General features: G+C 64.9%; 1 protein-coding gene across 2 annotated transcripts in view; it reads right to left on the reverse strand.

The window, feature by feature from the left end:
• Positions 1-11,947, reverse strand: part of SDK2 (sidekick cell adhesion molecule 2) — a 47,427-nt gene extending 35,480 nt beyond the window's left edge. For both annotated transcript variants that reach the window (XM_030287292.4, XM_030287291.4), the window contains exon 1: positions 11,723-11,947. In XM_030287292.4, coding sequence (XP_030143152.4) covers positions 11,723-11,801 — 79 coding nt within the window. In that variant the 5' untranslated portion in view covers positions 11,802-11,947. The remainder of the gene's footprint in view (positions 1-11,722) is intronic.
• Between the last annotated feature and the right edge of the window lie 1,359 nt (positions 11,948-13,306).

A 13,306-nucleotide genomic window follows, 5' to 3' on the forward strand; every position in this document is an offset into this window, starting at 1 on the left:
TGGAAAGGTGAAGCTGCAGGAGGGACCTGGGCTCTGCCCTCTCCTCACCCCACAGAAACCCTGCAGGGCCCCAGGGGGGCTGGCAGAGGGGTCATGTCCCCATGGTGACCCCCTCAGCCACCCACGTCCTCACACAGGCACTGGGTCACATCCCCACGTTGGTCCCCACAGCCACCCCTGCCTGTGACACTGGGTCACATCCTACAGCCACCCCTGCCTGTGACACTGGGTCACATCCCACCCCACCCCTGCCTGTGGCACTGGGTCACATCCCACCCCTGTCTGTGGCACTGGGTCACATCCCACCCCACCCCTGCCTGTGGCACTGGGTCACATCCCACCCCTGCCTGTGGCACTGGGTCACATCCCACCCCACCCCTGCCTGTGGCACTGGGTCACATCCCACCCCAGCCCTGTCTGTGGCACTGGGTCACATCCCACCCCTGCCTGTGGCACTGGGTCACATCCCACCCCTGTCTGTGACACTGGGTCACATCCCACAGCCACCCCTGTCTGTGGCACTGGGTCACATCCCATCCCACTCGTCTGTGACACTGGGTCACATCCCACAGCCACCCCTGTCTGTGGCACTGGGTCACATCCCACAGCCACCCCTGTCTGTGGCACTGGGTCACATCCCACCCCAGCCCTGCCTGTGGCACTGTCAGTGAGACCTCCAGGTGACCCCACAGCGCCTCAGGGAGCAGCACAGTGACCCCAAACCCCCGCAGCCCCAGCAGCCACCCACGGTGACAATCGCCGCTGGCAGCAGCCACCGCCCGGGGCTCTCGGTGACATCCCTGTGGCTAATCCAAGCTGAGCACTGCAGGGCACGGCACCCCCGCCCCAGCAGCAGCCAGCGCTCCCCAAATCCTCCCCACAGCCCAGTCCTGGGGCACAGGTGACACCGATGGGGACCACGGGGATGCGGGAGCAGCCCCCAGCGATGCCCCCGGCGCTGTCCCCTCCGGCTGCGGGCCCCAGCGTGGCACTGGTGTCACCTGCGGGCTGCACGGCAGCTCTGCCGGTGTCACACCTCATCCATCTCTGCTGGAGATGTGGCCTGGTCCCAGGGTGGGGGCAGGGGATGCAGGGGGGACTGCTGGAGCTGGCAGCGCTCAGGAAAGCCCAGGTGGACACCGGGAGCCACCAGCACAGCCGAGGTGGCCCCGGCACGGGGAACGTGGCCAGATCTGTCCTGGCACTGGCAGGAACAGCCCCCTGCACTCAGGGGCCCTGAAGGGGGCTGGCAATGCCCACCCGGAGCATGGCAGCCCCCGGGACAAACGGATGGATGGACGAGGGATGGATGGATGGATGATGGATGGATGGATGGATGGATGATGGATGGATGGATGGATGGAGGGAGGGATGGATGGAGGGAGAGATGGATGGATGGATGATGGTTGGATGGATGGATGGATGGATGGATGGATGGATGGATGGATGATGGATGGATGGATGGAGGGATGGATGATGGATGGATGATGGATGATGGATGGATGATGGATGGATGGATGGATGGATGATGGATACATGGATGGATGGATGGATGGATGATGGATGGATGGATGGATGGATGGATGGATGGATGGATCGATGGATGGATGGATGGATGGATGGATGAGGGATGGATGGATGATGGATGGATGGATGGATGGATGGATGGATGATGGATGGATGATGGATGGATGATGGATGGATGGATGGATGGATGGATGGATGGATGGATGGATGATGGATGGATGGATGATGGATGGATGGATGGATGGATGGATGGATGGATGGATGGATGGATGGATGGAGGGATGGATGGATGATGGATGGATGGATGGAGGGATGGATGGAGGGATGGAGGGACAGATGGAGGGATGGAGGGATGGAGGGAGGGATGGATGGAGGGATGGATGGAGGGATGGATGGATGATGGATGGATGATGGATGGATGGATGGAGGGATGGATGGATGGATGGATGGATGGATGGATGGATGGATGGATGGATGGATGGATGGAGGGAGGGATGGATGATGGATGGTTGGATGTCCTCCTCCCTCCCTGCATCCCACCGGGCCAGGCCAGTGCAACACCCCAACCATGCTGCCATCTCCCCTTCCTCCTCCCACATCTGTCTCCAGGCCCATACTTATTTATTTATTTGTTAATTAACTGCTGTTTCCATAACAAACGCTCCAGCTTCTCCCAGCCTCCAACAGCCCTGGGGCTGGATTGTTAACTAGGATTTTAATTTGTTAATTAAAAGCAGGATGGCTCTGTAACAAGCTCCTCTTCCACAGCCGGGGCTCTTGGCGGGCTCAGGGGGCCATGGGCAGCCTCACCATGCCCGGGTGAGCCCCTCCAGGGATGGGGGGCGTGGGGAGGGGCTCCCCCAGGAAAAGGGGTGCTGGAAAAAGGCTCAGGGTCTCCCTTCTCCCAGCAGCGGTGCTGGAGATGAAGCCACCTTCCCCTGCAGTCTCATCTCAGCAATCCCTTCCCCAACTCCTCAGCAGCTCCCAGCCCATGTCCCCGGCCATCAGAGGCCCCAAACCTGGTGAGAAATCCTCCTCTGCCCACTGCAGCAGAGCCAGGGCCGTGCCAGCATCATCCCCTCAGGCTTCCCATGGACCACAGCCCAGGCCAGCCCTCAGTCCCCATCCCTGTGGCACTGGGGACACAGCCAGGTGCACCCCGGTGACAACGTGGGTAAGGAAAGGCTGGAAATGCTCCCAGAGCCAACGGAGAAACATCAGCCCTGGCTGGGAAACAGGGATTTATTCAGCCCCACAGCTGGGAACAGAGCGGGGCTGTGTGCCTGCCCATCCCTGCCGCTGGAAAAACCAACATTCCCTCCCGGGAAACCCCAAACAGTCCCACACTCACACACACACACACACACACACACACACACACACGCACACACGGCCGCCTTGTGCGTGTCCAGCCCCGAGCCCGGGGGCCACAAGAAGAGCTTTGTGCTCCGAGGCACCGGGGAGCCCCACGGACCCCGGAGCGTGATCCCAGTCCCGGCCCCAGGGCACGGAGCTCCAAACCCAAACTCGAGGAGCTGCCAGGAGCTGGAAGGGACCTGCAGCAGAGGGGGGACAAGGGACAGGAGTCCCCCCCAAGCCCAGGGGACATCCCCAGGGCTGCCCTGCTGCGGGTGGCATGGACAGACGTTGTCCTGCTGAGCCCGTCCCCGCGCAGGAAGGACACAGCCCGTCCCCAGCTGGGGATGTTTAACGAGCTCCGGGCTCTGGCCCAAACTCCTTCCCAGCAAACGAGCTCCTTCCGAGGGCAGAAATCCTCCGAAGGCCGTGATTACGCAGCTCCACCATATCTGGGTCACTGCCGGGAGTCGCGGCCACCCGGAGAGTGACTCAACGCTGTCACAGGGGCCGGATCCTGCGGCTGATATTCCCGGGAGAGGCTCCAAAACACGGAGGAAGGGAAGGATTGATGGACATCACCTCCAGACCCGCCCCCACCCAGCAGCCGGACGCGTCTCAGGCAGGAGAGGGGTCAAAGGGCATCCCCCGTCCTGCCCTTCAGCCATTCCCAGCCCTTCCAGCCGAGCCAGGAGTGAGGTGGAGGTCCCAGGAGCCCTGTCCCCACGGGGACATCCCCTGTCACCCACCCCATGGAGTACCACGCAAGCCCGGCGCTGGGTTTGGCCCCGTGGAACACGCTGGGTGGATCCTCGAGGAATTCCTGGAAGGACAGCACAGCCCTGAGCTGTGGAAACGTCGGGGTCACAGGGCTGGGACAGCAAAGCCACCACAGGCCGGCCCTGCAGGAGCCACCACAGCACCTGAGATGTCCCTGCTGCCAGGGACAGCCGTGTGCCACCCCCCCGGCCCCGCAGGATGCCCGGCAGATGGACAGACAGACACCCAGCAGCCAGACAGACAGACACCCGGCAGACAGACAGACAGACACCCAGCAGACAGACAGACAGACACCCAGCAGCCGGACAGACAGACACACACCCAGCAGCCGGACAGACAGACACCCAGCAGACAGACAGACAGACACTCAGCAGACAGACAGACAGACACACACACACCCGGCAGACAGACAGACAGACAGACACCCGGCAGCCGGACAGACAGACACCTGGCAGACGGACAGACAGACACCCGGCAGACAGACAGACAGACACCCAGCAGACGGACAGACACACACCCGGCAGACAGACAGACAGACACCCGGCAGACAGACACCCGGCAGACAGACAGACAGACACCCAGCAGACGGACAGACAGACACCCGGCAGACAGACAGACACACACCCGGCAGACGGACAGACAGACACCCGGCAGACAGACAGACAGACACCCAGCAGACGGACAGACAGACACCCAGCAGCCGCTTCCCAGACTCGCCCCGAGAATCCCAACGAGGCGGCGCTGCCCAACCCAAAAAAATAAACGGCGGGGAAAGAAAAACACAAGAAAGAAAAACCACAAGAAATAAACCCCCGCTCAGCCCTTCCCAGGGCACTGACGCAATGGAGTCGCCAGCCCCGCGGCTGGAAATGCTCTGCCAGCTGCCCCCTGCCCGTGCCAGGCGGGATGAAGGCGCTGGTGGCCGGAGTCCCCCTCCCCGCGGCACGGCCCCGAGCCAGCGGCCCCGGGCACTCGCCCATTTCCTGGGGTGTTGCCCAGGCATCCTTTTCCCTAAGTATTAATTAGTCATTGCATTGCTCACTCGAAACAGAAATAGCTGTAGCATGACAGCGAGCACGAGTTTTCCTTGGAAAAGCTTTTTTTTTTCCAAAGCTTTTCCTTCCCAGACAGCCGTGCTCGCGGGGTGGGGGAAGAACAGGCAGCCTGGCATTCCCCCCCAGACAGCCCCGAATTTCCAGGGCAGCGCGGCCAACTCTGGGCATGGCATTTATTCACACACTTGTGGCTCTCCCAGCCAGAGGGGCTTTTCCAGCCAGCGCCGCGCCAGCGATTCCAGCCTGACGTGAAGCTTATGGGGAGAAGCCAAGCGAGTGAGATTCCCCCGGCATCCCCGGGGAAAGGCTCCGGCAGCTCCGTGCCCTGCTCCTGCACAGCCCCGCTGCCCGCCCTGCCAGCCAGGGACACGGAGACAAGGAGGCGATGAAGGCACCCATCCTCTCCCTCCCCGCCGGGAGCTTCCAGGTGCTCAGCCGGCGGGGAGGGCTCTCCCGACGGCAGCAGAGCTCGGGATGAAACATCCCACCCTAATGAGTTGATTTTATTAGTTTGCGAACGCATTGAGAACTCATTATCAGAATAAACATCACTTCGCTCCACCGAGCGCGGCACCGCACGCCCCGGCAGCGCCGCAGCTGCGGCCACGCGTGGCTCCCGCCCCCGGACACCCCGCGGGTCCCCGCCGTGCCCCGGCACCCACCGGGGGGGCCAGGCCAGAGGTGCCCACCCTGCCAAGCCCCTCCGTGCCGCGAGGTTCGCTTCTCCCTTTCGCTGCGGAGCTGCGGGTGCTCGCCGGGGTGGGACAGCTCCGAGCTCCTGCCACCCCGGCAGCGCACCGAGAAGCGCCCACGCCACCCCGGGGTCTCCAGCACCCCCGGGAGTCCGTGCAGCACCCGGTGCTGGGGCGCGGGAGGGTCGGGAGGTCCCCCCGGGGACAGCCAGGGCAGGGGACAGCGCCGGGCCGCTCTGGGCAGGGCTGTGGTGGGACGTGGGGCACAGCGGGCGCATTGTCAGGCCCTTTGGAAGCAGCAGCTAATCCCATTTCATCCCCCGTCACGGCCATCAGCTGTTTTTCAGGCACGCAGGAGGCGGGGTGCTGAAACCAGAGCTATTGTGTCCGCCGGTCCCAGCCCCCTCCAGCCAGCCCGCCATCCATCCATCCGTCTGTCCGTCCGTCCGGCCATCCCTCCCAGCCCCGCGCTGGGCCCGGAGCCGGCATCGTGCCTGCTTCATCCCCAACCAGCCCTTCATGGCCTGCCAGGATCCATGCAGGACCCCTCACCTCCCTCCCACTCTGAGCCTGACCCCTGATAACCCCAGGCAAGGAGGAAGAGGAGGAGGAGAGGAAGCACTGAGCGTCCCACGCTGCAGAGACCCGTGGGGGCAGCACCCACGGCACCCAGCGCTCAATTGCTCCCTGCAGGGGGACACTCCTGGAAGGAGCACAAATGTCCCCATCAAACCCCAGCACTGCCCAGCCCGTGCCCCGGCCTCCAGCCAGCGAGCTGGGATGTGCTGGGGGGTGGCCCTGCAGGGTGGGGACAGAGGGACAGGTGCCCCTGGCCATCCCGGGAAGAACTCTGTCCCCGCAGCAGGAACAGGGAGCACGCGTGTCCCCAGCCTCACTCCTGCCCTGCGGAAATGCCCTCTGCACCCAGCAATCCCCAATTAAGGAGCTCCAAACCCAGCATTTCCCTTCATCAAGCTGAAGGAGTCCCACTCCTGCGGGTCCACACCCCACAGCCCCCCTGACAGCCAGAGTCCTCCCACATTATGTGTCCCCGTTCTGCACAAGGGCCACTTTTCCAAGCTGTGGGCAGCAGGACCAACCCCTGCCAGCTTTTACACCCCAATGTTCCAGAGAAACCCCTCCATGGCCCAGCGACCCCACAGGAGAATCCCCATCCCGCTCCCTGCCCTGGCAGGACCTCGGTGCCGCCGGGCCCGGAGCTGGGAGGGCTCAAGGTTAGAGCCGAGGACTCGCAGGCTGTGGGCTCAGCCAGCAGTGCAGAAAGCAATTAGCTACCAGGGCTAAAATTAGCTCAGCGGCTCCTTCTGCTAATGGTCAAACTCATCAAGGCTTCCCTGCACCCGGGGCTTCCGCACGGACAGGGAGAGGCACAGGAGCCAAAGGAGCAGCACACGTGGGCCTGGGTCCCCTTCCCGCTGTACCCAGTGCCACCAGGCAGCAGGACACCAGCCAGCCCCCTTGTCCCCATCCCACTGTCCCCACCAGCACTCCTGCCCTGTGCCTCAGTTTCCCCGTGCTGCCCAGGCTGAAGGGAAGCTTCTGGAACGCTCGGGAGCTGCCAGGTGTCAGGGAGGGTGGTGGGGACAGTGACGGCTGGCAGGGAGGGAGAGTGGCTTCAGCACAGGGGACCCCAGCATTCCTGGAATGGCCACCATGCCATCCCTGTGGCCAGCGGGATGCCCAGCTGCTGGCACGCAGCACAGCTGATCCCAGCGCCTCCAGCCATGGAATGGGCTGGGCTGGAAGGGGCTTAAAGCTCTTCTTGTCCCACCCCTGCCCCGGGCAGGGACACCTTCCACAGACCAGGTTCCTGCAAGCCCTGTCCCACTCGGCCTCGGTCCCCTTGGCCAGCCCGTGGTGGTGACACTGACCCACACGGGAAGGTGACACCCCAGAGCATCCGCAGTGTCCCCAGGGATGGCCCCGCTCGAGCCGAGAGCCCCCACGCCCCAAGTCTCCATTCCTGGGGGCCCCATCGGAGCAGAGAGACAAAGGGGGCCGGGGACCAGCTGCAGCCCGGGAATGTCCCCTGCCCTCGGCCCCCGTTCCCAGGGATCAGGTTTCCCAGTTCCCAGGCAACCCGAGCCCGGCATGGCTTTCCAGGCAGGCATTCCTGCACCCCCGGGGCTGGGGGCGAGGGGAGGGTGGGGCAGGGGCCGCCAAGAGGGCCCCGGCCTGCCCGGGGCACAGGCAGGTGCTGGGAGAGGCTGCAAGGTGAGGCAGCACCGGGAGAGGGGTGCAGGACACACCCAGAGCTGGGAGTGGGGGTGGGAAATGCAGCCCCGAGAGTCAGTCCCCAAACCCACGGAGGGTGCAGAGGGCAGTGCCCATGCCAGGGGCATCGCCAGGGTGGCAGGGATGCCAAGGGGGGTGGCAGGGATGCCAAGCATGGCCAGCACAGCAGGGAGATGCTGCCAGCACATTCCTGCCTGCTGGCCGGGCAGAGCGATAGGAACACATCCTGAGGCTGGATCCACCCCAATGGATGGGGGGAACTCCATTTCAGAGCAGCAGCCGTGGGGATGAGGGTGGCCCCTGGCATCACCAGCACACCTGAGTGATCCTGGCACCACGTCCTTTCCAGCAGCTCCATGCCACGCTCCAGTGCACTGGCAGAGAAGCTGCCAGGACGCCCCAGCGCCCCCCACCCTGAGCCAGCCCCGCTCCCCAGGGCGGCTGGGTCTCCCCAGGGCTGCCTTGGCAGTCCAAGGCGCAGTGCCATGAGGCAGCGGTGGAGCCACCAGCCCTGGCAGAAGCGCGGGCACGGCGGGGGCTCAGCTCGCCCTTCGTTAGCACAATCACATCACCACTGACAGCAGCATATTTCTCCCCGGCCGTTTCTCACCCAGCCACTCGTTAACGAGCTTGGGGCAGTAACGAGGGCTCAGAGGGGAGGGCACCCTCCGCTCACCCACCCACCCACCCACCCAGCGGGTTCTGCTCCCACATGGCGCTGCCCCACGGGGCCGTTTCACCCCGGGCACTGCCTGTGCTGCTGCTGCAACCAGCACACCCCAACAACAAACCACTTTGTGTGGGGCCTGCAGTGATGTGAGCGTGGCTGGAGCTCGTCCCCAGGCAGGAACCAGCCACAGGCACGGGCTGGGGACAAGGACACGGCTGGTGGAGCGGCAGAGGCAGGGTCACACCTCCGCGCAGCACCCGCCAGCCTCCTCCTCCCTCCCGCTTTAATTATCAGCGTTTTCCCAGGTTCTCAGGCAGCCAAGCATCCGCCTGCTCCCTCCTTGCCGCTCTCCTCCAGCTCCTGCCGTGCTCCTGCCGAGCGGAAATGCCACCGCAGCCCGGCCCCGTCACCAAGGGACGAGCAGCACTTGACGTTGTCACTCACCCCGGTCCCCGGATGGCACCGGGGCAGGAGCTGCTCAGGACCAGCTCCCCCTGCCCACCGGTGCCAGCAGCTGGAGGTGGGTACGAGCTCCCATTTCCATCCCGCTGGCAGCTCTCATCCTCCTGTTCTCCTCCTCAGCTGGCACCCCAAAGCTCTGGGGACCAGCACAGTGACAGGCACAGTGACACAGCCTGCCTGGGACTGGACCTATCCCCCTTCCTTACGGTGACCAGGGCATCAAAATTTCATCATCGCTGTGCCCAGGCACTAATGGCTTCCCAAGCAGCATCAAATTTTAATCTTCCCTTCCTCTCCCCTAAAAGCCACTCTCCTTCCTGAGCCGGTGCCTTGCACAAGGCCACCAGCAAATGTGGCAGCGCTGGCAGGGACAGGAGAGCCAGGGCCATCCCCTGCTGCCCTGATGCCAGAGGGACCAGCAGCTCCCATCAGCAAAGTCCTGGCGTGAGCCTGGCACCAGCATCGCCCCCAGGAGGGGCAGGGGCTCATCCTTGTCCCCTCCCGCCCAGCCCCACCGGGCACAGTGTGGGCAGACGTGCCCGGGCTCCACGCACGGCGACAGAAGATGCTGGAACTCCCCTGCTGCCACCTCTAATAAGCCTCTTTGGTGGAAGCTGCCCGTGGCAGGCCCCTGCCCCAAATCCCGTCTGGAACCTTAAGCTGCCCAAATCCCTCCTGGGACTGGCCACAGCCTCCTCAATCCCATTAGGGGCGCTGTGCCAGCACGGGGGGTCCGGGCCGTGCCCCCAGCACTGGATGTGGGCGCACTGCATCTCTGGGTGTCAGAAAACCTACAGAGTGAGAGGGAGGGGGCTGGGGACCCCCAGGCTCCCCCCAGCTCTTGGGGATCCCTTTATTGCCTTGCTCATCAGCCAAAGGGGTGACGGAGGGGTGGGCTGCCCGTGCCCCCAGCCCTGGCACAGCCCTGGCACAGGTCGCACTGCGACAGCTCCCGCCGGGCAGCGCTGCCGGCTGAGCCTTCCCCCAGCTCCGCATTGGGCTCCGGGTAATTAGCGCGAGGCCCCTAATCAATAAGTTATTTTTTGCCACGGGTAATTAATAATTACACAGCACAGACGGGCTGTAATTAAACTTCCATCCTCTCTCTCACGGGCAGCAAGGGGCCTTTTTTCAGCAAGCGCAGGTATGAAAGTGCCTCACCCCGTGCCCGGGCAGGTCTCACGCCGTTGCCTCCTCCTTCCCTTCCCGATTGATCCCATTTCGCTTGGCCGCCAGAATCAATAGCCAATAGCCCTGGCACAAAGCGCTGCTGCCCCGCACTGCCAACTCTGCCCTCCCCACCGCAGTGGGACAAACCAGAGCCTGGAGCTGCTCCCAGCTCCGCACCCCGCTCCTGTCCATCCCAGGGCAGCGCCAGCACCCTACGGGCACCGCAGCCGGGAGGTGACCCTGCTGGCACGTCCCCAGTGCCACCCACGGCAGGGGAGGCGGGCACGTGCCAGGCTTTGGGAATGATCCCTCCGGCATATCCAGCTCGCTGCTGGCCGCTGCACGCCGGGGCCGGGCACCGAGCAATGTCACAGCGCCCGCGGGGACGCGGCACGCAGAGAGCCAGAGCTGCAAAGCTCCGCTCCTGCGCCAGGAGAGCGGAGCAAAGCCCCTTCCCCACCCCTCCGAGCGCCGGGGAACAGGCAGCCCCACTTCTTCCACCCCACACGGGACCCCGGAGCCCCACGGGCGGATGGAAGGAGGCTGGGTCACCCCAGGAGCCCGTCCCGCGGGCAGGGAACAAGCGGCTCACAGGGGACCCGCCGGCCGGAGACGCCAGCCGGGAGAAGAGAAACTCGGCGAGGGAGTGAATCAATCAAAGAGACCTTCAGAGCTCCCCACACAGGGCCTGCCCGGATAATATACTGCCGCTTTAGATGTTATGTTCTGAACTTAATTACTGAGAAATTATAGCAGTGCTGGGGGAGGCGCAGGGGGAGCGGGAGCACGGGAGCGCTCAGGGACTGCTGGCTCCACTTGCTGCCACAAACAAGGGCAAGAAATGTCGTGGCTGAGGACCCCCGGCGCTGCGCTCAGCTGTGCCCCCCATTTCCCGTCTGGATCTGCTCAGCCCAAGCGCAGGGACGGAGGCAGCCACGCTGCAGCCCTGCCAGCCGGGAGCCTCCTCTCTGGGCCCGCAGGGACCCTGAGGGCCAGCAAGGAGACCATAGGGTCCCCCCGGCCCCTCTGAACCCCAGCTGCACCCCGAAGGGCCACAAAGTATTTTTCTATCCCTGCGGGCTAGCGGAGCAGCTAAAAGCAGCCTGTGCTGTGCCCGAGCCCAAAGGGTGAGGAGCAGAGAGGGGCTCACCCTGCTCTGCAGCACCCAGGGGTTGTTGGGGTGCAGTGGGAGCCCCAGGCACCCACAGACGCTCGGGGGTGCAGACTCCCCCAGCCCCCTGCCAATTCATACCGGCAGCTGGAAGTGGATAGGACCGAGATCAGGGTATGAGCTGCTCCCTGGGAATCCCCCGAACTCACACCCCGCGTTTCGTGGTACAACGGGGGTACCCGCGGAGGGGGGGAATGAGCGACGCTTACCCCTCGTGCTTGCTCACTCTCCCGAAGGTGGTCCGGCACAGACTCTACCTCATGCTCAGAGCAACACGTTCCCCCATCCCCAGCCTGAGGGCAGCTATGGGGAAGGGGGAGGCAGAGCAGAGCCATGCTGCGTGTCCCCCTGAACCACCACGGACACCGCGCTGCACCCAGCACCGGCGGGCCCCGAGCCCTGGCTCCGGGGAGGTTTTGCGAATATCACGGATGCCGCTCTTCCCCCGGTAGGAGCTCCAGAGCCGCCTCGCTCCCATCCCCCGGCTGGCACACCGATCTCCCAGCCCGGGGTAGCAATAGCCTTGGCTGAGGGGTGCAGCCCGGCGTCCCCCCATCTCCCGCCGCCCCCCGCATCCCCTTACCTTGGGCGCCGGCTCCCGGGGGGCCGGGCAGGGCGAGCAGGGCGAAGCAGAGCAGCCCCCAGCTCCGGAGCCGGGCCATGGCTCTGCCGAGACAAGCTGGGGGGGTTGCGGAGGGAGAACTTCCCCGACTTTATAATCCGGGCGGCTCCGGCGCAGGGATCCCCGCAGCGGCGCTGCTCAGGGGGAGGCAAAGCGCCGGGGTGAAGGGCTCCTCGTGGGGCTGGGGGCGGTCCGCAGGCAGCTCCCCACCATCGGCAGCTTCCCCAGGGACGTGCGGAGCCGGGACCACCAAATCCGGAGCGGAGCCGGCAGCCGAGCCCCTCCCCGAGCGCTGCGCCCCGCGTCAGGGAAGGGGACGGGAAGCGCAGGGCGCCGCGCCCCCGGCCCCTCCTGCCCGCCCGGGCTCCATGGGGGCCGGCTCCCCGCCGCTCCGGGGCCGAGCGAAAAGTTTGGGGGCGGGGGGTGGCCCCTCCGCAGCGGTCAGCTCTTGCCTAGGGACATCCCCTCCTAGGCGGCTCCGGGCGACAGAGAGAGGGCTCGTCCCCAGCGAGGAACGGGGGAAAGTGCGGCAGCGGCGGGCGGCGGCGCGGGGTCCCGCTCGGAGCCGCCGGCGGTGCGCGGCGGGCGGGCTGGCGGCGCCGCGCCGACCCCTTCGGGCGCTCCGGCCGCTGCTGCTCCTCCTTCGCTGCGCGGCGGCGGAGTGAGCGGCGCTCGGCGGAGCCGGGGGCAGCACGAACCGGGGAGGCGGGGAGACGGCGCGGCCCCGAGCGCTACCCAGCGGCCGCGGAGGGAGCGGGCGCGTCCCCACCGGCCGCCCCCGGTTCGTGCGGAGCGGGCGGGTGCCCCGCGCTGCCGGCGCCCCCGCTACGGAAACGGCGGCTCCGCTCTGCAGCTCCCACCCTAACCCACCCCGCGCTGCCCCAGTCCCCCCGACAGCACTCAGAGCATCAGCGCTCGACCCCTGCGAAGGGGACACAGCACATCCCTCAGGTAGCTCTACTCAATGACATAGGATTACCAGAGCAAACGTTTTAGGGTTCTCAAAAATAAACCCCAAAAAAACCAACAAAACCTTTAACCCCAGAGATGACCCAGCAGCACCTCCCTGACGCACCACCTCATCAGGCCTGATGCTGCAATTCCTCAAGCCCAGAGCTCCCAGCAGGACCACACATCCTTCAAAGATGTCTGTGCTTTCTGCTAGCACGGTGCCTTGCATTAGGTGGGGGAAAGCAGCTCAGTCACGGCTGCTACTGAGCATTAACACCCAAGGACCTGCACCATCTGCACAGGAGGAAATATCCATGCGGGATTCTGGATCAGCCTCCTGAGCACACGCGGCACCTCTGAGCCAAGGGAGCTGCAAGGATCAGGGTGAAACGAAAGCCTGAGCAGATTAGCCTGGAGGCAGCCCCGGCAGCGCCGGGTCACACCAGGGCAGGGACAGAGGGAGCACTCTCCCCCAGGCACTGAAACAACCGCGTGTGACAGCGCCCGGCCCCGGTGTGCATTTCCACCGCAATGGAACACTCACGTGGAAATCCCGCACAGCCCTTGGGGGGACAACGCCTGTGTGCACGTTGC

The sequence above is a fragment of the Taeniopygia guttata genome, chromosome 18 (assembly GCF_048771995.1).
Source record: "Taeniopygia guttata chromosome 18, bTaeGut7.mat, whole genome shotgun sequence".
Classification (NCBI taxonomy): domain Eukaryota; kingdom Metazoa; phylum Chordata; class Aves; order Passeriformes; family Estrildidae; genus Taeniopygia; species Taeniopygia guttata.